Source organism: Anabas testudineus, chromosome 7, assembly GCF_900324465.2.
Source record: "Anabas testudineus chromosome 7, fAnaTes1.2, whole genome shotgun sequence".
Lineage (NCBI taxonomy): Eukaryota > Metazoa > Chordata > Actinopteri > Anabantiformes > Anabantidae > Anabas > Anabas testudineus.
In genome coordinates this window covers 413,382-436,752 of record NC_046616.1, presented here as the reverse complement: position 1 = coordinate 436,752, position 23,371 = coordinate 413,382, and the positions used below count along the sequence as shown (strand labels likewise).

Sequence of the window (23,371 nt, the reverse complement as noted above, 5' to 3'; positions counted from 1 at the left end):
TCCAAGATCCATTATCCATAATCAGTCTAATTTAATTAAGTTCAGAGAACAGAAAATGTGGACATACAGAACCAAAGGATGAAACGCGCCTGTGGTCAGAAGCAGTCAAAGGCTGAATCCAGCAGGCAGCAGGTCAAACAGGTGACTGTTTAGTGATGGAGTCCTGTTTTTAAACAAATCCGTGTCAGTGGTGGAGAAAGCTGCTGACACTGTTTCCTGTGGTCTACTTGTGTATCAGTCAGGCAGCAGTCTTTAGTAACTTTAATACAGTCCAGCCTGTCGTGCTGAGAGAGAAGCTCCTGAAGATGCAGGTTGACTACTCCACAGCTTCCTGGATCACTGACCACCTGACAGAAGTTTAGGTCCTTTAATGTGAGCAAGTTTTTTTTAAACTAGTATAACCTGGGTTTAACTAGTATAACCTGGGTTTAACTACTATAACCTGGGTTTAACTAGTATAACCTGGGTTTAACTAGTATAACCTGGGTTTAACTAGTATAACCTGGGTTTAACTAGTATAACCTGGGTTTAACTAGTATAACCTGGGTTTAACTACTATAACCTGGGTTTAACTACTATAACCTGGGTTTAACTAGTATAACCTGGGTTTAACTAGTATAACCTGGGTTTAACTAGTATAACCTGGGTTTAACTACTATAACCTGGGTTTAACTACTATAACCTGGGTTTAACTAGTATAACCTGGGTTTAACTAGTATAACCTGGGTTTAACTAGTATAACCTGGGTTTAACTAGTATAACCTAGGTTTAACTACTATAACCTGGGTTTAACTAGTATAACCTAGGTTTAACTAGTATAACCTAGGTTTAACTAGTATAACCTGGGTTTAACTAGTATAACCTGGGTTTAACTAGAATAACCTGGGTTTAACTAGTATAACCTGGGTTTAACTAGTATAACCTGGGTTTAACTAGTATAACCTGGTTACCTGGTTTTATCTCCACCTCTTGGTTTTTTTCTACGTCAACTTCTTAATTAATAACATTTTTCTTTCCATTCACTCGTTTCTCAGCTGCTTTTATTCGTTTACTGGTTGTTTCTACTACGTCATGAGTCACATGATGTGTTTACATCACCCCCCCACCCCCATGTCACTGATGATTTCCCTGTTCAGGTTCACCTTTCACCTTTCACCTCTCCTCACGTTTTTTTGTGACGACACAAAAACAAAACAAACAAAAAATAAATGACGCCCCCCCCTCGTCTCGCCTCTCTCCTCCCCCCTCCCTCCATCTCCTCTCTCCTCCCCCTCCCTCCATCTCCTCTCTTCTCCACCCCCCCTTCTCTCCTCTCCCCTCCTCTCTCCTCCCCCCTCCCTCCATCTCCTCTCTTCTCCACCCCCCCTTCTCTCCTCTCCCCCTCCTCTCTCCTCCCCCCTCCCTCCATCTCCTCTCTTCTCCACCCTCCCTCCATCTCCTCTCTTCTCCACCCCCCCTTCTCTCCTCTCTCCCCTCTCTCTCCTCCCTCCTCCCCCCTCCCTCCATCTCCTCTCTCCTCCCCCCTCCCTCCATCTCCTCTCTTCTCCAACCCCCCCTTCTCTCCTCCCCTCCTCTCTCCTCCCCCCTCCCTCCATCTCCTCTCTTCTCCACCCCCCCTTCTCTCCTCTCCCCCTCCTCTCTCCTCCCTCCTCCCTCCATCTCCTCTCTTCTCCACCCCCCCCCTTCTCTCCTCCCCTCCTCTCTCCTCCCCCCTCCCTCCATCTCCTCTCTTCTCCACCCCCCCTCTCTCCTCCCCTCCTCCGTCTCCTCCCCCCTCCATCTCCTCTCTCTCCTCTCGACAGGCGGCAGGATGGACGTCGTAAATCAGGTACAATCTGAAAACGTTTGATTTCATGTTTCATGTTCTTATGGTCACCTGGCGTGCGGGATGTGCGGGATGTGCGGGATGTTTTCGCACCGTGTTTCTCTGCGGCCCGTCGGGGTTTCTAGTCTGTATTTGTCCCCGGTGAAGCGTCTCTGTGTCGGGCCGCGTCACGGACGGACGTGCACAAGGATCGAATACGGGAGAATGTGGATATGATCCTTGTCATGGTCCGGATCATGGTCATGGTCCGGATCCTAGTTGTGGTGATTTATTTCAGGCGCTGCAGATGTTTGTGGCTCCTGTTTCCTTCCTATGATTTGATTCCTGTGTTTGCTGTCGGGGGGAGATGGACGGTGTTTTTCTGGGGAGGGACGGGACTGGACGGGGGTTTGGGGTCTGAGACAGGTTGTCTATTTTGTGGTTGTCAGCCCTGCGCTGTGTCTGCAGGAGAGCTGAAGTAAAAACCCCGGTGTTGGCGTGAGGACACGACGGTCCTGTGTGGTCCTGTGTGGTCCTGTGTGGTCCTGTGCGTGCGTGAGCGCGTGCGTGAGATTGTAAAATGGCAGCCGGAGGAGGAGGAGGATTTCCTCTCTGTTCGGGATGCTGCTGCTGATGATGATGATGATAAGGATGCTGACGATGGTCGCTGCGGGTCCGGTTCTTCGTGCTCCCTCGGTTTCTCAGCCGAACTCTTGCCCTGTTATTGAACCCGGTTTTAACTCGGGTCCCGCTCCTCCGTAAGATGGAGACAAGAGAAAAAGAAGAGTCTCCTCTTCATCACTCTGATATTAACTGAACGTCTGCTTTCATGTTCTCCTGGAATATAATAATGTGTACTGGGAATATTTGACGTTACTCTGAAATACACGAAGCTACTTCCAATTTAACTTTAAATACATGTGTATGTTTATCGTATTATATATATTATTATACATCGTATTATAGATTTAACATAAAATAGGGTTAGGGTCAGTGGTAGGGTTAGTTAGTTAGGGTCAGTGGTAGGGTTAGTTAGTTAGGGTTAGGGTCAGTGGTAGGGTTAGTTAGTTAGGGTCAGCGGTAGGGTTAGTTAGTTAGGGTTAGGGTCAGTGGTAGGGTTAGTTAGTTAGTGTCAGTGGTAGGGTTAGTTAGTTAGGGTCAGTGGTAGAGTTAGTTAGTTAGGGTTAGGGTCAGTGGTAGGGTTAGTTAGTTAGTGTCAGTGGTAGAGTTAGTTAGTTAGGGTCAGTGGTAGAGTTAGTTAGTTAGGGTTAGGGTCAGTGGTAGGGTTAGTTAGTTAGTGTCAGTGGTAGAGTTAGTTAGTTAGGGTTAGGGTCAGTGGTAGGGTTAGTTAGTTAGTGTCAGTGGTAGGGTTAGTTAGTTAGGGTCAGTGGTAGGGTTAGTTAGTTAGGGTTAGGGTCAGTGGTAGGGTTAGTTAGTTAGTGTCAGTGGTAGGGTTAGTTAGTTAGGGTCAGTGGTAGGGTTAGTTAGTTAGGGTTAGGGTCAGTGGTAGGGTTAGTTTAATTGCTATTTCATGGCTTGTTTAGATGATATTTGTGGATAATTAACACTCCTGTAATATTCCTGCGTTACTCCTCAGGCCATCGGCGACATGTACTTAAAGTTTCACAGTAGAAGTACTACTCCCGGTGTTTGAATATCATAAATATTCCATGATTGGATTTCTGTTATTATTAATACACAAACCTGTTGACAGCATCATGTTCGTACTTGTACAATCATCCCCCTGCAGTATAAGTACGATTAAGGACGCGAAGTGAAAGTGTTGTTTCAGAGTGTTAATACATGTTTCATTTAACATGATATACATAATATTCCTATAGGGGAGGCTCGCTTGTATTTTCACCTCCTACAGCTGCAGGCTTGGTTTAATGATCCTCCGCTCTATTGTTTCCAGTAAAGTTCATTATTATTGTGACCTGATATTGTAATAATGAAATATCCCTGTAATAATAAGTGCAAATCACGTTTGATACTGTGGCCTCAGTACATTTACAGTTAAATATATATTATATTTTTAATGGTCTCACTGACAGAAACAGCAGTAACTCATCTGAAATCTGAATAATAAGACCACTTCAGTTGTTTTTGCCCTTTACTGAAGACCATTGGGTTTAGGATCAAATGGTGAATATGAGGTGAGAGTTCAGAGATTCAGCTTTTATTTGACACTTGTTTCACCTCGATACGTTAAAGAGCACAGAAGACAGGGCCCTTTGTTTCAGATGACCCAGTTTTAACTGAGCAAAGGTATCAGGACACATAAAAAGTCAGTTAACGTTGTTCTGCTGATGAGGGTTCGGATTTCGTGGTCCGGCCTCTGCATTTTAGATAATCGAGTCGTGGACTGTGATACCTTCACAGCTGTCACAGTGTTTCTGTCAGCAGATGCTGTTTTGTGTTTGCCGTTCAGTGAGACCCAAACCAGGACTCACCTGGGTAACAAGAAACACCTAAAAGTCGGCTCTTGTCATACAACAAGTGGTAACTTCTCTGGAGAGGAGAAGATAGCATCCAATATTATCCATCGTTTGACCCTAAACCCAAATGGCTTTGATGAACAACAAAAAGAGATCAAGTGTGGTTTCAGATTCAGATTCAGACTTTTAGAGGAAATATGAGTTCCTTTGTTCAGATTCAACAGAATCTGTGATGATTTATTAGCAGGTTTTTAAACTAAAAGCAGACGGACAGATTCTCACTTACTGAAAAAAATGTAGTCAGATCATATTTACCAAGTATAATGTATGATGGTTACTAACTCAAGTACTATAAGTAACATTGAAACAAGCAGTTTCAAGGTAAGTCTGCTTTTTCTTCTACTCTACAGCTGAGAGGAAGATTTGTTTGTTCCCAGTATAAGCAGAAATTTCCAGCCTGATGACTCCTCAACAGACACAGACGAGGAGATCTCTGGGCTGTTTCCTGTTTTTCTAAAGAGACGTTGCACAGTCTCATATCAGGAACAGTCTGAGCATCAAAAGCATTTAAGATGTTTGTCCTCGATCAACTTTATTCTCAGAATACAAGTAATACAAGTAATCACATTACCAAGCCTAAATCTGTCGTGTTTCTCCATCAAACAAATTAAATCCAATGGGATAAATAAGTGTCCTGTTACACAGTCGTACAGGTATCGGTGTCTGATGTCTTTGTTCTAGTGAAAATAAAAAAGTCTAAGTGATTTTTCTCTGTGTCCACAGTTGGTGGCCCAGGGCCAGTTCAGGGTCCTGAAGGTTCCTCTGGGCTTCATTAAGGTCTTAGAATGGGTGAGTTCTGTAGACCAACTCCTCCACCTCTGCAGTACGATGTGGTACACCAACTACAGCACATTCTCCTGTCTCTAATCACAGTAAACATGAGCCAAGTTTCTCATGATGTTAATTTATTACACGTTTGTGTTTGTGCTGTTTTCTGAATCTTTATAGGTCCTAACACTAATCCTAGGCCCAGTAGGAACATGGTCCATAGAGAAACATAAATCTTCCTATGTCACGTTTGTCTTTCAGTAGTGAGCAAACTCATTTCCTACCCCACCCACCAAACCTTAAGGTGGTCGTATTTTGCTTAATGGGGGGTTTCTATTTATTAAAGAGGCTCCACTGATACAATATTTTCTGCCTTTCAAGATAGAAAAGTGCAAAGTGTGTTATGAAGCTTCTCTGCATTAAACTACCAGAACTACTACATGTCTACCCCCAACCCTGATCTATACTAACCAGAATCCTAAAACCTGGTCAGCTCTTTGAAGCTCTGAGGACCAAACAAAAAAACCCTGATGATGGGGTTGCAGTGGCACCTGTTGAGAGGTGGCATATGTTGGTCACCAGGTGAACCATCAGTTCTTGATGTTGACATGTTGGCAGCAGGACAAATGGGCAGCGTAAGGATTTGAAACCTGAGTCAAAGCATCTCAAACCCAGCGGGTCCTGTTGTGGTTCAGTACAGTACCTACAGGGCTCAGTACCTACAAGGCTCAGTACAGTACCTACAGGGCTCAGTACCTACAAGGCTCAGTACAGTACCTACAGGGCTCAGTACAGTACCTACAGGGCTCAGTACCTACAGGGCTCAGTACAGTACCTACAGGGCTCAGTACAGTACCTACAGGGCTCAGTACAGTACCTACAGGGCTCAGTACCTACAGGGCTCAGTACCTACAGGGCTCAGTACAGTACCTACAGGGCTCAGTACCTACAAGGCTCAGTACAGTACCTACAGGGCTCAGTACAGTACCTACAGGGCTCAGTACCTACAGGGCTCAGTACAGTACCTACAGGGCTCAGTACCTATAGGGCTCAGTACAGTACCTACAAGGCTCAGTACAGTACCTACAGGGCTCAGTACAGTACCTACAGGGCTCAGTACCTACAGGGCTCAGTACCTACAGGGCTCAGTACAGTACCTACAGGGCTCAGTACCTATAGGGCTCAGTACAGTACCTACAGGGCTCAGTACCTATAGGGCTCAGTACAGTACCTACAGGGCTCAGTACAGTACCTACAGGGCTCAGTACAGTACCTACAGGGCTCAGTACAGTACCTACAGGGCTCAGTACCTATAGGGCTCAGTACAGTACCTACAGGGCTCAGTACAGTACCTACAGGGCTCAGTACCTACAGGGCTCAGTACAGTACCTACAGGACTCAGCACCTACAGGGCTCAGTACAGTACCTACAGGGCTCAGTACAGTACCTACAGGGCTCAGTACCTATAGGGCTCAGTACAGTACCTACAGGGCTCAGTACAGTACCTACAGGGCTCAGTACCTACAGGGCTCAGTACCTACAGGGCTCAGTACCTATAGGGCTCAGTACAGTACCTACAGGACTCAGCACCTACAGGGCTCAGTACAGTACCTACAGGGCTCAGTACAGTACCTACAGGGCTCAGTACCTATAGGGCTCAGTACAGTACCTATAGGGCTCAGTACAGTACCTACAGGGCTCAGTACAGTACCTACAGGGCTCAGTACCTACAGGGCTCAGTACAGTACCTACAGGGCTCAGTACCTATAGGGCTCAGTACAGTACCTACAGGGCTCAGTACAGTACCTACAGGGCTCAGTACCTATAGGGCTCAGTACAGTACCTACAGGGCTCAGTACAGTACCTATAGGGCTCAGTACAGTACCTACAGGGCTCAGTACAGTACCTATAGGGCTCAGTACAGTACCTTCAGGGCTCAGTACAGTACCTACAGGACTCAGCACCTATAGGGCTCAGTACAGTACCTACAGGGCTCAGTACAGTACCTACAGGACTCAGTACCTACAGGGCTCAGTACAGTACCTACAGGGCTCAGTACAGTACCTACAGGGCTCAGTACAGTACCTACAGGGCTCAGTACCTATAGGGCTCAGTACAGTACCTACAGGGCTCAGTACAGTACCTACAGGGCTCAGTACCTATAGGGCTCAGTACCTACAGGGCTCAGTACAGTACCTACAGGGCTCAGTACAGTACCTACAGGACTCAGTACAGTACCTTCAGGGCTCAGTACCTACAGGGCTCAGTACAGTTCCTACAGGGCTCAGTACAGTACCTACAGGGCTCAGTACAGTACCTACAGGGCTCAGTACCTATAGGGCTCAGTACAGTACCTACAGGGCTCAGTACAGTACCTACAGGGCTCAGTACAGTACCTACAGGGCTCAGTACCTATAGGGCTCAGTACAGTACCTACAGGGCTCAGTACAGTACCTACAGGGCTCAGTACCTATAGGGCTCAGTACAGTACCTACAGGGCTCAGTACAGTACCTACAGGGCTCAGTACAGTACCTACAGGGCTCAGTACCTACAGGGCTCAGTACAGTACCTACAGGGCTCAGTACCTACAGGGCTCAGTACAGTTCCTACAGGGCTCAGTACCTACAGGGCTCAGTACAGTACCTACAGGGCTCAGTACAGTACCTATAGGGCTCAGTACCTACAGGGCTCAGTACAGTACCTACAGGACTCAGTACCTACAGGGCTCAGTACAGTACCTACAGGGCTCAGTACAGTACCTACAGGGCTCAGTACCTATAGGGCTCAGTACAGTACCTACAGGGCTCAGTACAGTACCTACAGGGCTCAGTACAGTACCTACAGGGCTCAGTACAGTACCTATAGGGCTCAGTACCTACAGGGCTCAGTACAGTACCTACAGGGCTCAGTACCTACAGGGCTCAGTACAGTACCTACAGGGCTCAGTACCTACAGGGCTCAGTACAGTACCTACAGGGCTCAGTACCTACAGGGCTCAATACCTACAGGGCTCAGTACCTACAGGGCTCAGTACAGTACCTACAGGGCTCAGTACCTACAGGGCTCAGTACAGTACCTACAGGGCTCAGTACAGTACCTACAGGGCTCAGTACCTACAGGGCTCAGTACAGTACCTACAGGGCTCAGTACAGTACCTACAGGGCTCAGTACCTACAGGGCTCAGTACAGTACCTACAGGGCTCAGTACCTACAGGGCTCAGTACAGTACCTACAGGGCTCAGTACAGTACCTACAGGGCTCAGTACCTACAGGGCTCAGTACAGTACCTACAGGGCTCAGTACAGTACCTACAGGGCTCAGTACAGTACCTACAGGGCTCAGTACAGTACCTACAGGGCTCAGTACAGTACCTACAGGGCTCAGTACAGTACCTACAGGGCTCAGTACCTATAGGGCTCAGTACAGTACCTACAGGGCTCAGTACAGTACCTACAGGGCTCAGCACCTATAGGGCTCAGTACAGTACCTACAGGACTCAGCACCTACAGGGCTCAGTACAGTACCTACAAGGCTCAGTACAGTACCTACAGGGCTCAGTACCTACAGGGCTCAGTACAGTACCTACAGGGCTCAGTACAGTACCTACAGGGCTCAGTACAGTACCTACAGGGCTCAGTACCTACAGGGCTCAGTACAGTACCTACAGGGCTCAGTACAGTACCTACAGGACTCAGTACCTACAGGGCTCAGTACAGTACCTACAGGGCTCAGTATATAGAGGTGTCAGGATCTGAGCTGATGACCATACTGTCGCCAATTGTTCACTAACTCAGATTTTAACTGGCTACAAACTGTAAGAGTAAAATCTAATTAAACTGCAGTAGTACTGTGCAGCTTTCAGAGTCTAATATACTCGACAATCTGAGCGATTTAATTTTAACAGTCTAATGTTGTGATTTCCTCTGAGAGGTACAAGAAGGTAACAGCTCCTTTCCTGAACACTGAATGAAACTGAAATGTGAGCAGATGGTCACAGTCAGACTCTCTCTGCAGTCCCAGCTTGGCACTTACTGTATTGGTGTGGCCACAGTTTTCTACGGTTGTGTGGACAAATTGCAGCTTGATGCCACTGTTGTCAGCGCATATTGTCTGGTCTTTAACGTTCAAATGGCTGTTAGAGAATTAAAACACTACCTCCATACAGCCCCCAAAGAACCGCCACTGAATCCCGTCCCACAACTTAAACCACTCATTACTCAGATGATCACTATTCAGCATCCAGGACCAAGCAATAGGCCTGGGGTGGCAGCAATTTCTCTGCTGCTTCCCCCACACTGTCCACATTCAAACACTTCTCACAGTTTTAGAAAGGCTTGGAACGCATGACTAATGTCCAGTTTATGGTCTCAGCTTGTCTTCAGACCAGTGTTTGTGTCATCAATGAAGATTATGATGAGTCGTGACAACAACTAACTAAAACTAAATAAGTTAATGATGGAATGTTTTTTTTTACCAATGAATAAAAGTGAAACTGTAATTAAGTAATATGCATCTGAATGTGTAAAGATGATACTGAGTTGCACAGCTGTACTGGTACTTTTACTTTAGGTGAGTGATGATGATGTTGTTGTTGTACTGTGGTGCAGTGAACGGTGTGAGTTTGATTCCTGCTCCAAGTCTCTATAGATAGAAGTGAGTATGAGTCACCGCCCTCTTCTCTTTCTTCCCAAATAACACTTCCTCTGCTTCAACAGAACTGCATTTTAAAAAGCTGCAATTTAAGTCTCAGCGAGACCAATTCATGCCAGGTTTTTGATTTTACAGTTTCTTTCAAGGGGCTAGGATAGATTTTCAAAATAAAAGCTACAGAAATTGCTATTTAATTAACTAATAATTGTTATTAAAAAATGTCTCGATACTCAATAGCTGATCTTATATTTTATAATTAGTTCACAAAGAAGAATTTCTACATTACTCACAGTTTTTGCTCCTCTTCCAGTTTTTCGCCATCTTTGCCTTCTCAACCTGTGGCAGTTACTCTGGGATGTTCAAGATGTCAGTGGAGTGCAAGAACCGGACAGAGAGCGACCTGAGTTTAGAGGTGGAGTTTGAGTATCCATTCAGGTCAGAGCAACACTCGTCAACTCTTCTGATGCTGAAACTGAAGTACTGCAGTGTTTCTGTGATATGCAGTATATAACAATACATAGTCGGTGCTTCAGCTTATACTAAACACAATGAAAATACAACGTAAAGACAGATGGAGTTTGAGGGTAGTGTTGGGGAGGGCAGGAAGTTTGAATGGAGGGAGGGGGCATTAGATGTTCACTATAATAATAATTGTGTACATGATTAAAAAGGAGAGCTATAAATAACAAATCCACAACTAGAACATCGCGTCCAACAACAACGCTGACGAATTGAAACCATCTGAAACCAGTGACAATGTTGTTAAGAATTATTGATATTGATTTGTGTTGTATAGATATAATTTTGAACATATGGATGAACATGTGTCCTAAAGACGTCTGACTCCTTGAATGTACAGCGCAGACACAAGAGGAGAGGAAGCACAGAAATCTGAGTTATTTGGAAGTTGACATACTTTAAAAGAGAAATCATCAATTAAATCTTAAGAGTTTAGAGACAAAAGCAGAAAGTTAGATCTTTTGCAAACAGCGGCACTGTTTATGGCACTCAGAGTAATGGTTAGTTTTGGAGGCAGGTAGATGGCAGCAATGAGAACAGCAGGAAATGTGTCACATAAACCAAAACAATGAGCAAAAGGCTCAGAGAGGCTAAAATGCTTAGAGGACCTGCAGAGTGGGTTGATAATCACCAGCTTTAACTTTGTCTGATATTCTTTGAAATTAAACAGTGGGTGGTGCTAAATAAAGTCTTGTGAAGAACAGAACTCACAAACTGACTGACTTCACCATCTGTCAGACTCCACCAGGTGTACTTTGACGCCCCCACCTGTAAAGGCGGGAACAAGGATCGTCTCTTCTTGATAGGTGACTACTCTTCCTCGGCTGAATTCTTCGTCACCATCGGTGTTTTTGCCTTCCTCTACTCCACAGCAGCTCTCAGCATCTATGTCTTCATCTTTGATAAGTACAAGGAGAAAAAGGGCCCCCTGATTGTAAGTTCACCCACATTCAATTTAATTTCTATTTTATTTGTATAGCGCCGAATCACAACAGAAGTCATCTCCATCAAGGTTTAAGACCTTACAGAGAATAATTGTATACAGAGGGAGACAGAGAGGAGGAAATACAACTACAGGAGAGAGAAGACACAAAGTTAATGACATGAAATGGTAGAATTAGAATGGATAGAGGAGAAAGGAGAGAGGAGAGGAGGAGGTCAAGTTCTAAGTCTAGTCTTAAATGTAAAGAGGGTGTCTGTCTCCAGAACCTGAACTGGGAGCTGGTTCCACAGGAGAGGGGCTTGATAGCTAAAGGCTCTGCCTCCCATTCTACATTTGGAAACTCTAGGAACCACAAGTAAACCTGCAGTCTGAGAACGTAGAGTTCTGCTTGGAAGATATGGAACTAAGACTCAAAACTCAAGCTAAACTGTTGTTCATTAAAGACAACAAGTTGCACTCAGCACAGAAGTACAGAGTGGGATTAGATTTGAGTGATTAGATGTACGTTGTAGGAGAAACCGGGAGTCTGTGTAAGGACTGCTACAATTATCAGGCAGACGTAACTAGTTAGAGTTAGAATAAGGCTTAAGCACACAAAGAAAGTGACCATTATCTTCATCCAACCACTTTGGTTTGGAGAGTTTGTTCCAGTGTACATGTTCTCTCAGGAACACAGAACTCACAAGTCCACCTCTGTAATCACAATCCTTCTCATGTTCTATGTGATGGACCACAAATTTGCTTTGGTCCAAATTAAGCGACGAGTGTCCAATCAGCATAACCCAGGTTCAACAATCCCCCCCCACCCCCACGCTGAGTTTAGAACTTTTAACAAGCACACCATAAACAGGTAAAAAGTGCTTGTGTGTTTCAGGATCTGGGAGTGACCGCTGTGTTTGCCTTTATGTGGCTGGTGAGTTCAGCGGCCTGGGCCAAAGGTCTGTCTGACGTGAAGACAGCAACTGACCCAGACAAAGTGAAGACTCTAATCCCTGCCTGCGATGTGGAGGGGAACCACTGCCGTGAAGTCCACGACCCGGTTATGTCTGGTCTCAACACCTCTGTGGTAAGACTTTCACCAACTTTGGGGTCAGGACAATGTCTGGCCTCCATCAAGCAGACTGACTCTCCTGTTAGGACTAGGCATTATACTGCAGTCAGTACCCGACTGTGAGAACTATTAACATATTTCTTTTTGTTAGAACCAAGCACATATTAAGTTTGTAGACAGAAGTACAGGGTATCCAGAAAGTATTCACAGTGCTTAACTTTTTTCACCTTTTGTTATGTTACAGCCTTAACACACATTATGACAAAGTGAAGGAGGTTTGTTTGAAATGTTTGCAAAATTAGTAAAAATGAAAAACTAAAAAATCACATGAGCTCTGGTGAATCCTGTTTCCTCTGATTGTCCCTGAGATGTTTCTACAATTTTATTGGAGTCCACTTGTGGAAAACTCAGTTCATTGGACATGATTTGGAAGATACGCCTGTCCCACAGTTCCCACAGTTAACAGTGCGTGTCGTAGCAACAAACCGAGACATGAAATCCAAGGAATTGTCTGTAGACTTCCAAGCCAATATTGTATCAAGGCACAGATGTGGGGAAGGGTCCAGAAAAAGTTCTGCAGCATTGACGGGTGCCAGTGAGCACAGTAGCCTCCATCATCCTTAAATGGAAGAAGTTTGGAACCACCAGGACTCTTCCTGGAGGGGCCACCCGGCCAAACTGACATTCAAACTTTGACATCCTTAATGAAAGCCTGTTCCAGAGCGCTCTGGACCTCAGACTGGGGCGACGGTTCATCTTGTAACAGGATAACGACCCTAAGCGCACAGCGGAGATAACCTGTGGAAACAGGACAGCTCTGTGAATGTCCTCAAGTGGTCCAGCCAGAGCCCAGACTTGAAGCTGATTGAACATCTCTGAGATCTGAACACAGCTGTGCTCCAACACTTCCCATCCAACCTGATGGAGCTTGAGCGGTGCTGCAAATAAGAATGGGAGGAACTGACCAAAAACAGGTGCCAAGCTTTGTAGCCAAAGCGAGAGTTCATAGTCAAACTGGTGCTAAAGGTAGTTTAACAAAGTACTGAGCAAAGACTGTGAATACTTATGTACATGTGATTTCATTTTGTCTTTTTGATACATTTGCAAAGATTTCAGACAAACTTCTGTCACTTTGACATTATGTGGTATTTTTTGTAGAATTTTGAGGAAAATAATGAATTTAATCCATTTTGGAAAAAGGCTGCAACAGAACAACACACACTCTGAAAATCAGAAAATCTAATTTAGTGTCAGACTTTGCCTGTGTTCATTAAGGATAGGCCTCAAATAAGAATCCCCTTCTCTTCCAGGCATTTGGTTTTATTAACCTAGTCCTGTGGGTGGGAAACCTCTGGTTCGTCTTTAAGGAGACGGGCATCATCGCTCCCTTCATGCGAGCTCCTCCTCCTCAGGGGAAACCTTCACCAGACGCTTACAGCCAGCAAGGGGCGTACGAACAAGACCCGTATGCCAGCAGCCAGGGAGGCTACCAACCCAACTACAGCCAGCAAGGATACAACCAGGTGATCAGCCAAAGTGCTTATTGAAGATCAGTACTCTATAAAATGATACCAGATCACTTAGTGTAGCTCCAACACAGTCGGACAATGATCCACTGGTTTGATTTAGACTGAGTCTGTGTGTTTGAATGAAACCATTTGATCAATGTTTTTGTGGAAAATACACTCGTGTTCTCATGATAATCATAATTCAGGTTCAGAGGCATCATATAAGGAGGGAGTCGGGGTGGGCATAGGAGGATGTAGAAAGATCTGTAGAGAAAAACCAGGCTCCCCTGGACCCCCAGACTCGTAGGGTGTTTCACAGCTTAGGGAGTTTGCTTTGGTCCGAGTCAGTGGACGAGTTTGTAACCTTGGAGCATTTTCCTCTTGGTGAGATGTGTCTGAAGGTAAATACAGGAAAAAGGTCCTGTGTTGTGGGTTGGTCAGCGCCTGCAGAGAACTTCACCTCCTCATGTCTCCAGCACCCGCCATTAATCAGAAAGCATGTTTGTGAATGTTGGTGGACAAATGAAAGAAATGAAAATCTACACACTACTAACCAGGAGGACCGCACCAGAGTTTGCTAGATGATGTGGCTCAAGGCCACCTCTTTTTGGGGGTCTCTGAGCGGTTGTTTTAGTGCAAACTCGAGTGTGAGTACCATGTTCACACCAGACAAAACAAACCGCACCGAGAGAGAAAACAAACTAAAGTACTCTTAGAGGCTCTACAGTAAAGATCAGTCCGGGTCATGACATGAGGTTTCTTCATCAAGTTAGTCAGTGAACCTACTGCAGTATTATGACTCAGTGTACTACAGTACATTGTGGTTTAAATACAGTATATATGTTGTTTGTTATTGTGTCTCCTTTAGGATGCAGAGTACGGACAGGGCTATGGCCAACAGGGGGCGCCCACCTCCTTCTCCAATCAGATGTGAACTGACAGGAAGCAGGTGAGTCAAAGAATCTTTAAATGACATGACATGTCTGACGGTATCCAGCATTTGTTGTTATCGACAAATCCTCCAACCAACACCAAACATTTTGTCAACAAATATGTTTCAAATGAGTTGTTACTGATGAATGTCGACACCGATCCTCCCAAACTTATTATCGGAACACTAGTTTTTGTTGGAGCATGTGCTGAACGTCATCTCTGGGATTAAACGATCCTCTACGTGTTTCTCTTTCCTTCACAGAAAGTATTGGAGTGAACCGACAGTGGGTCGCCTGCAAACTACCCACAATGCAACACTCCTGTCTGTCTGCAGAGTTAATGGAGGGGGGGTTGGGTGAAAGGGAGGGTGGGGGTTGTGGTGGGGAGAGCAAGGAGTTTTAAAGGAGGGAGGGGGGTTAGATGTTCACTATAATGAATTCAATTGTAAATGATTAAAAAAGAGAGTTCTAATTAACAAATCCACAACTTGAGCATCGCGCCCAACAACAGCGCTGACAAATAGAAACCATCTCAAAGCAGTGACAATGTTGATAAGAATTATTGATATTAAGGTAAATCATTTGTGGAGAGAATGTATGTTTGTGTTGTATAGATATCACTTTGAACAGATATATAATATAGACTGAACTGTTTCATGTTTCCTATTGCACCAATGATCTGCCCCGGCCCCACAGTAGGCCCCGCCCTTCATTATATGAACTGCCCCTCAAAGCAGCCAATCGCATCGGTCAATCGTGAAGCTGTTAAGACTGGGTTCACACGGAGACAAATCAGATCCAAACCACTTCCTACCAAACCAGATCAAACTGGATATAAATTAACAACCCCTCGTCCTCCAACGTCACCTACCAGCTGTTTGCTGTTTGTCTTGCTGCATGTAAATATTAACATAGGACGTGACGCCGTTTTGCAGACACGGTAAACCCGGTCTGAACTCCAGCTTCATGGTGACGCTGGGTGGAAACGGGAACTAAAATGGCTCCTTGTTTGTGTGTTTCATAATGGGCTCAGCTGGAGCTTTGTTCTGTCTGTTACAATCCTGCAGATTAACTGTGGAGAGGACACAACTGCAGAAATGTCTGTCTGAATGAACGGCACATCTGGTCTTTACTAAACCAAACCAATGTGAGAGGATTCCACTAACATTTGTTTGACTTCTACGTCAAAGTAGAAGACAGTAGCACTGAGACAAAATGACTTTGCAGCTGTTATTTATATAAAGGTTAGAAGATTTTGACAGGAAGTGTCTGAAGGAAGGAGCACTGAGTGCATGGAGGTACAAGAGTAGGGAAGCGTGAGGAGGTCTTGCCAAAGGACCCCAGTAGCAAGAAATTTCAGTTCAGTCAACTCACATAGAGTGAGATTAGCCTTTATTGTGAAAAACCAGAAGGAAGCTTCCTGTGTCCACACAGACCACATTAAAAAGTCTGGTAGACCAAATCAGATGTTGTGTTTTCAGACACACGTGTGTCCTCTTTCAGCCAATCAGCAGGAGCCATGAGTCTTGATGCTTCTTCTCTGGTTTTTGATGATGATTCTTCTTTTTTGAAAAGTGAAGCTGTTTTTAGCGTCGGTATCTTCCTCCGCATGGTGACGTGTTTCCTGCTCGTGTTGTACAGTAACTGATGACCAGTGTGATTCTACTTCCTGTTCTCCTGTACAGGTGTGTGTGTGTGTGTGTGTGTGTGTGTGTGTGTGTGTTACTTGGCCATACTTCTTATAGATCTCTCTATTGTACTTCAGTTCTCTTCTTTCCTTCTTCTTCTCTCAGTTGTCTTTAATTCTTTTTGTCCTCTCCACCTTTCACTCATCTCCTCTCCCTCTTCTTTCTTTCCTTCTCCTTTGCTTCTTTTCTCCATCATCTTTAATTTGCTTTTTTGGATTTTGTTTCGTTCCACTCTTTTCTTTTTCTCATCTGTTCTTCCTTTCCGTCATCTCTTCCTCTTCCTCACTCTCTCATTCTCCTTCCTGACGCCTCCGATCTGCCTCTGTGATGTAACTTCCTGTGTGATATTCTACTCAGCATCAGTAACCATGGTGATGGTGTTGACAGTGATGATGATGATGTGTGTGTGACTTGTTACTATGGAGACCCCCACCCCACCCCAACCTGTGTTTATTCAATGGAAAATTTCAATAAACAACAAACTTGTCTCTGTTTCTGTGTCTGTTTATAGAAGAAAAGAAAAGGAAGAAGTTTATTTGAATAATCTGGATTCTTCTAGGCTGTGTACTTATTGTGTCAGCACGTCCTGGTCTTTATCAAAAGAATTACATATTTACATTTCAACTTGTGTCGTACTGTCAGAACAGAATCCAGTGAAGTGAAGTGAGGCTGGTCTCAGACCTCAGACTGGGTTCAGTCCCAGGTTTTTCAGATAGTGTGTCCATCATCAACTGGAAATATTAGCATCATCAATGAGGACTGGGCCTCAGGGGCCTCAGGACTCAGGGGACTCAGGGGCCTCAGGACTCAGGACTTCTCTCCTCCCCTTCACAGCGCCTTCTTCTCTTTTTACCTCCTCCCTTTCTTCCTCCTCTCCTGAGTCTTCTCTCCTCCCGCCCTCCTCAGTCTTCTCTCATTTACATAACTCCTCCTTTTCACAGCCTCCCTTGCTCCTCCCTCCCTCTACTCTTTCTCTCTCTCCCCGTCGCCTCCTCTCCTCAGTCATCGCTCCTCCCCTCCCTCCAGTCAGTAGCATGGCGTCTCTCAGCCTCCTGCTGCTCTGCACCGCTCTGCTCCACGCCGCCCAGGTAAGGCCACAGCGTGTTTACATACGTGTTGTATGTGCTCCTACATCGTCACGGTAACATGACGATTACATCACAGGATGTTTGTGTGATGTCGTTTCCATTCGACATATAGATTGACAGTTGAAGGATGTGTGTGTATATTATTCATCTAAATCACTTTACTGTCATTGTGGGGACTCGACTTGTTAGAAACATGAATTATCAGGACCGGTTAAATGAATGGAAGTCAATGGAATGTCCCCTCAAGTGATGGAAACACATCTCTGTGTGTTTTATGGTAAAGGTTAATGTTGAGGTGTGTTTGTGGGGTGGGGGGCGGGTGGGCGTCGTATAGGGATTTTCATTACGTCGTTGTGAGTCCTCATGAGTATAGACAGATAAGCCTGTGTGTGGGTAGCAGCTGTGGCTGAGGAACAATTTGTTTCAGCTCCTGTCACCATAGCGACAGAGACAGTAACCCACGACAACAGGGCCTTGGGTTACCCAGGATACCCATGGTGTGTGTGTGCTGTTGTTGTTCTAGGTTTGTGAGGACCAACCTGTGTCTCAGTAAGAACCTTTTGTCCGGTCCTCACTGAACCAGACGACATGGTCGGTCGTCAGTCAGGGGCCGGAGTCAGGAAGCAGTGAGACAAATAATAACAGGATATGAGAATGTTTCGATCTGAAGGACCCAATGAACACGAAGATGACACTAACTGTATTACACAAACCACAGCTGAGCCTGAAGTGCTGTCTCCCGTTTCTCCTCATTCCCTCCTGTACTCTCCTTTCTTTGCTTTTCATTTCGAAGCATTTTTTTTTTCACATTCCAACAGAAATCGACATGAACCAAGTCAAGGGTCTTAGAGACTGGAGAGTTTCTTTGCTGTGGCCTGTGACTCGGGATTCGGGTTGATTGAACAGGTCTGTGACCGTGTTCATTTATCGCTGTCTCTGTGTCCCTGCTGTTGTTTTTAGTGACCCCGGACAACAGATCAACCCTAATTGTGACCTTTTGTTGTTTAAGTAAAGTTCTTGTTGCTTCCACATATCTTGTTTAGCCTCTGCAGAGCAGCGATCTTCTCTCATCTGGAGGATGCTGGTGGCAGTTTTGTCTCAACACGTCCTCTTGCATGTTTGTAATTAACAACTGTTTCATTCAGTGTGTTCTCGGTCCTGTTACGTCGGGATTTTGTAGTTTTCAGGTCTGTCATCTGTCTGATAACAGCTCATCTTCCTGTTCTCACTGTGTGTAATCTTGCAGTTCACTCCTCTATAAGCTGGTTGTCAGACTGGGAGCAGCTTCCACGTCTCCAGATGTGAGTCAACCTCTGCACAAACTTCAGTGGAGGGAAAGTTTCTGTTTTTATATGAAAACAGAGAAACTGTATCACATCTGCACCGGTATGAAACACGCAGCTCTAAAAGCTGAACCCTGCAGTGACTCATTACTTTGTCTCCTGCCTCCTGCTGCATCATAACTGTACTCTGCTGCAGTCTGTGAGATATTACTGCCATAAATCACCTCGTCTGTTTGTCTCTGACAAACAACAAAAATCTGCAGCAGGAAATTAAAGCTGCTTCATATCTAATCACTTTACAGCAGCAGGGAGTTACTGTGGATCTCCATCATCATCTTCTATGGAACTACTCAGTTTCTGTCCTGATGTAGAACAAATGTACTTAGTTGAACTTAGAGTTCAGATACCTGTAATATTTAGATTTTATCATATTAAACCTGGACAAAGAGAGAACAGAGAAAGACCCTCTTCACTTGTTCCACAGATGTGTGATGTGGTCTCAGGTGTCACTGTTCCGAGCTCTCCCCCGACCACCTCGGGCTTCCTCTGCCATATGACTCTGTTCTTGCTGATTCACTGCTCTAACTGCTGACTGAGTGTTTAATATCAGTCATTCGAACGTGCTCATCAACGACTCGTCTTTGTTTGGCTCCTTCGCACTATGCAGACACACACTCAGGCTCAATCAAATTAGGGAATCGGGAACGGAGCAGCTTGTTACGCTGCCATGGCAACAGCACGTTTCCATGGACACCGTCAGCATCCTCACAACACGAACGCTAATAACAGACCTAATGTGGCGTAAACGGTTTATCTGCAGCCTGGCGTTCTGGTCCAACGCTCAGCAGAGTATGGACCGGGTCTGGGGAGAGAACCTCTTTGAGTACTTGCTGATACTAAGTACTTGTTGGAGTACTACTAAAGTACTCAGTACTACTCAGCTAAAATTTGAGTCGGTTAAATAGAACCTGCACTATCCAACACGTGACAGGAAGCATTTGACCTAATCAAACAGATTCAATCAAAAAGTCACAAACGTAAAGCAGGTGGGAACTCACCTGTCTGTGACGACAGCCTGTCCTGTCTCAGCTCTCGCTCAGGTGAACTGTTGGTTCTGACTTGGACTGTTCTTTATCTTCATGGTGCAGTTTTTGACCTGGATACTGATTAAACCAGTAACTGGACCTTCCAGATCCAGGTGTGTGTACACCATGACATTTTGTATCTGTTGTACCCCTGACCTTTGGCCCCTCCCCTTCAGTCTTTACCTGCAGCTCGCGGCGGGGGGCGTGGCATAGACGTGTCGGTGGGTGGAGTCCGACGTCAGCGCAGAGACCTCCATAACATGCTGCCTTATGAGGACCAGATGATGTCATATCCTGTCTCACATGGGAGGGGAGGCGTCAGCAACCTGTACTACCAATCAGATGACTGGAAAGGGAGGGGCTTGGACCAAGCCCTGCAGCGATTGGTGGAGAGAGACCAGAGGCGGGAGCTTGAAGAGGAGCAGCGAGCAGGTTGGAGGAGACGCGACCAACCATCATGTTCTCCACACATAACGTTTTTGAAACAAATGAAGACATCGACTATTTTCTTGACATGTTTTATTTTAATTTACACATTATAGTTGTTTTCTCAGCCAACGGCAGCTGTTTCAACATCCACCAGTTTAGTTAATAGTTAATAACTTTCATTAGAAGTTCACAGTTCACTTTTAGACATTTATTAAAAATATTTAATATTTTATACTTGGCATCACTTTGACTCTTTAATCTTCCATAATTCATGTTTAGAATTGAATTCAAATTACGGCCAATGAACCAATCAAATGTCTCCACAGCCTACCTGGCTGCTCTGCTCCGCCTACTGAGCGAGGCAGAGAGTGCCGGATTGGTCGGTCCAGGAGACTTGGAGGTGGTTGAGGAAGAGCAGGATGAGGAGGATGATGAGGGGCCACCGGGAGACTTTCAGGGCCCAGCTCCCCCAGACTACCGTGAGACTGGGCAGGGAATGAGCATGGGGAGACCCTCGGCTGCCTGGTGGGGCCCCTTGGAGCCCCAGCTGGCACAGGTCCTGCTGGACAGGTGAGTTTTTTATATTTAACAGCAGTATGATGAAGAGTATTTAGATGAACATGAGAAGATCACACGGATCTTGTCACTGCTGAGCTCCTACACGTCCACACATGATCAGACAGAACTGAAAAATGTCAGGTCCCTCAGATGCTGCTGGTTGTCCTTCCAGCTCCTCCATAAATGTCCAACACATGTGAAACATGCTGGTACTGCACTGAACCCCCACAGCTCTACAAACAGAGCGCATCATACCGATTATTAACAGGTTACTGAAACAACATGTCACAATGTCACGGTAACAGTAAATAACGACAACACACTGTGTCCTGTGTGTCAGGATGGACCCTCAGCTGGTTCAGAGTCTGCTGGAGCGAGCGAGACAGGAGCGACTTCAGCAGACAGGTCGAGTTTCATCGGGATTGAACCGGGAGGCTCTGAGGTGATCACATGGAAGATCACGTTTAAACTGATCAGCGTTTGTATTGATCATCAGTCAATTAGAACTCACTTAAAAAAGTGAAAACTAAACATTCACATCAAGTGATTTTACTGTTGTTTTTCTCCACATGTCTCACCTGAGCTCTAACGGTACCTGTCTCCTCCTCAGACATCTGGTTGCTAAGATACTGTCCAGCATCGGCCCTAACAACATCCCAGCAATGTCATCCACTCGCCGAACCAGAAGGGACCTGTCAATCACTGCAGCTCAGCCTGTTAGCTCCACCCACAGGAGAACCAGACGTTCCCTTGACGACATGGCTCCTGCATTGCCTAGCAACAATCCCCCTCTCCTCAGGGTGAAGAGGCTGGAGGATGATGCAGAGGAGGAGAAGCTCCACTCCCCTGTCGCTGGGCTCCAGAGGATGAAACGCATCGATACCATGTCAACCGGCGATGTGGAAGAATTGAATCATGGGAGTCGTAAGCGCCAGAGGAGAGCCCTGAACTACGACCCCCAAATCCTGATCGATCAGATTCTGGACTACATGAGGGAGTGATAGGAGGAGGAGAGGAAACAAGAAGAAGAGGAAGAGGAGAAGAATAAGGAAGAGAAGGTAGAGGACGGAAAGGAGAGGAAACAAGAGGGAGGATAAAGGAAGGAGGAAGAGAAGAAGGAGTAGGAAGAGGAGGGAGGGAGAGGAGGAGGAGGAAGGAAAGGAAACAAGAAAAAGAGGAGGAAAAAGAAAGGAGGAAGAGCAGAAGGAGCAGGGAGAGGAGCTATGTTCTGTCATCTTTGAGTTTTTCTTTTTTGTGAACGTTCACTTTTTTGCTGCTTCTGGTGAAAACGTGTGATCAGTTGTTAAAACTAAGAAATGATGAAGAGTCAACAGGTTCGTTTACGCACCTGGAAATTCCAGGTGATTTCCCAAAGTTTCCTGGAACATTCCTGGAAAGGAAAACATGATTTGATATTATTTCTAATAAACGGTTTAATCAGCAGTTTATTCTATTTTCTCATTAATGTGGAACTAAGATTAGAACAGTTGTTGTTCTTAAACTCAACACAACTCGTGACACCTTCAGAAGCTTGTCTGTATTTGACCTTCATCAAAACTAAACGTCACCTTCAACTTGTCCTTGACAATTGATCAGATCTCTGATATTTGTATTGAGTTGGGTGAGAAGTGACTACATTACCCATAAGCCTCAGTGGTGACTTCCTGTGTGTTCTCTGAACCACAGCACCGGAAACTGATCCAAAAAAGCGAATCGATTTAAATTAGTGATTTTTTCCATGGCGTTCTGTAAAGACAAACCTCACCATGGTAACACAGCCTGAATCTGATTGGAGGATTAATGCAGCGTTGTCAGGAGCAGGGATGGATTAGGAGAAAATGCCCCCACCTTCACACACCAGCTCCCCAGCCTGCAGAGACACCAACAGTCTGAATGTTATTTGTTCATTTTTGTGTCTGTTTTTTTTTAATTTGCCGTTTCTTTTCATTTCTTGTCTATTTGTGGTCTTTGTTTTATTGCTTCAGGGTTATTTTTGTGGTCATTTTGCATCTTTGACAGCGACTTCACGCGGGGCTCTGCCTCCCCCCCTCTTTGTTGCCTCTAATCCAGCCACGCCTCTGACTTCTCTGTGGCTTCTTATTAAAAGAACTTTCACACCGAGTCCAGTTTCCCCCAATCAGTGTGATCTGTTTCTGGAAAATAACATCAGCTGATCGATGGTGGGGGTAACCATGGCAACAGCTCATCAGCTCTACGATTGGTCTGTTCTTGTTGCATTTGTGTACTTCAGCTTGTGTGCAGCAGCTCTGTCAGTGTGAAAATAAAAACCTAATTTATGTCACCCTGAAATAAAGTCAGTGTCCATTACAAACTGTGTGAGCTCGTTTGTCTCTGTTAACTAAACTGTAACGACTTTTACACTAATTAAAATCAAATCATTGATCTACACAAATTGTTATTGCTGCAGAAATGCTGCATTATTCACGAGAGGTTTCAGTAAACAGTGGAAAGACCGGATTCTAAGAAAGCACAGTGTTTCTTAGAAACAGGAGAAAAGCGTCTTTAAAGAGCGTCCAGCTGTACAGGTGTTAGCTGTTGTTTCTCT

General features: G+C 45.2%; 2 protein-coding genes across 2 annotated transcripts; both read left to right on the top strand.

Moving 5' to 3' along the window:
• Positions 1–1,749: 1,749 nt before the first annotated feature.
• sypa (synaptophysin a) lies at positions 1,750–15,041 on the top strand. The gene is made up of 8 exons (XM_026368402.1): positions 1,750–1,828; positions 5,026–5,091; positions 10,032–10,156; positions 10,979–11,174; positions 12,058–12,249; positions 13,545–13,757; positions 14,611–14,691; positions 14,938–15,041. The coding sequence occupies exons 1-7, from the start codon at positions 1,811–1,813 to the stop codon at positions 14,674–14,676; spliced, it is 876 nt and encodes a 291-aa protein (XP_026224187.1). The 5' UTR covers positions 1,750–1,810; the 3' UTR covers positions 14,677–14,691; positions 14,938–15,041.
• A 2,280-nt stretch (positions 15,042–17,321) lies between these two features.
• pcsk1nl (proprotein convertase subtilisin/kexin type 1 inhibitor, like) lies at positions 17,322–21,922 on the top strand. The gene is made up of 5 exons (XM_026368481.1): positions 17,322–17,450; positions 19,995–20,250; positions 20,574–20,817; positions 21,146–21,247; positions 21,416–21,922. Exons 1-5 carry the CDS (start codon positions 17,397–17,399, stop codon positions 21,804–21,806), a joined length of 1,047 nt encoding a protein of 348 aa, XP_026224266.1. The 5' UTR covers positions 17,322–17,396; the 3' UTR covers positions 21,807–21,922.
• Positions 21,923–23,371: the final 1,449 nt, after the last annotated feature.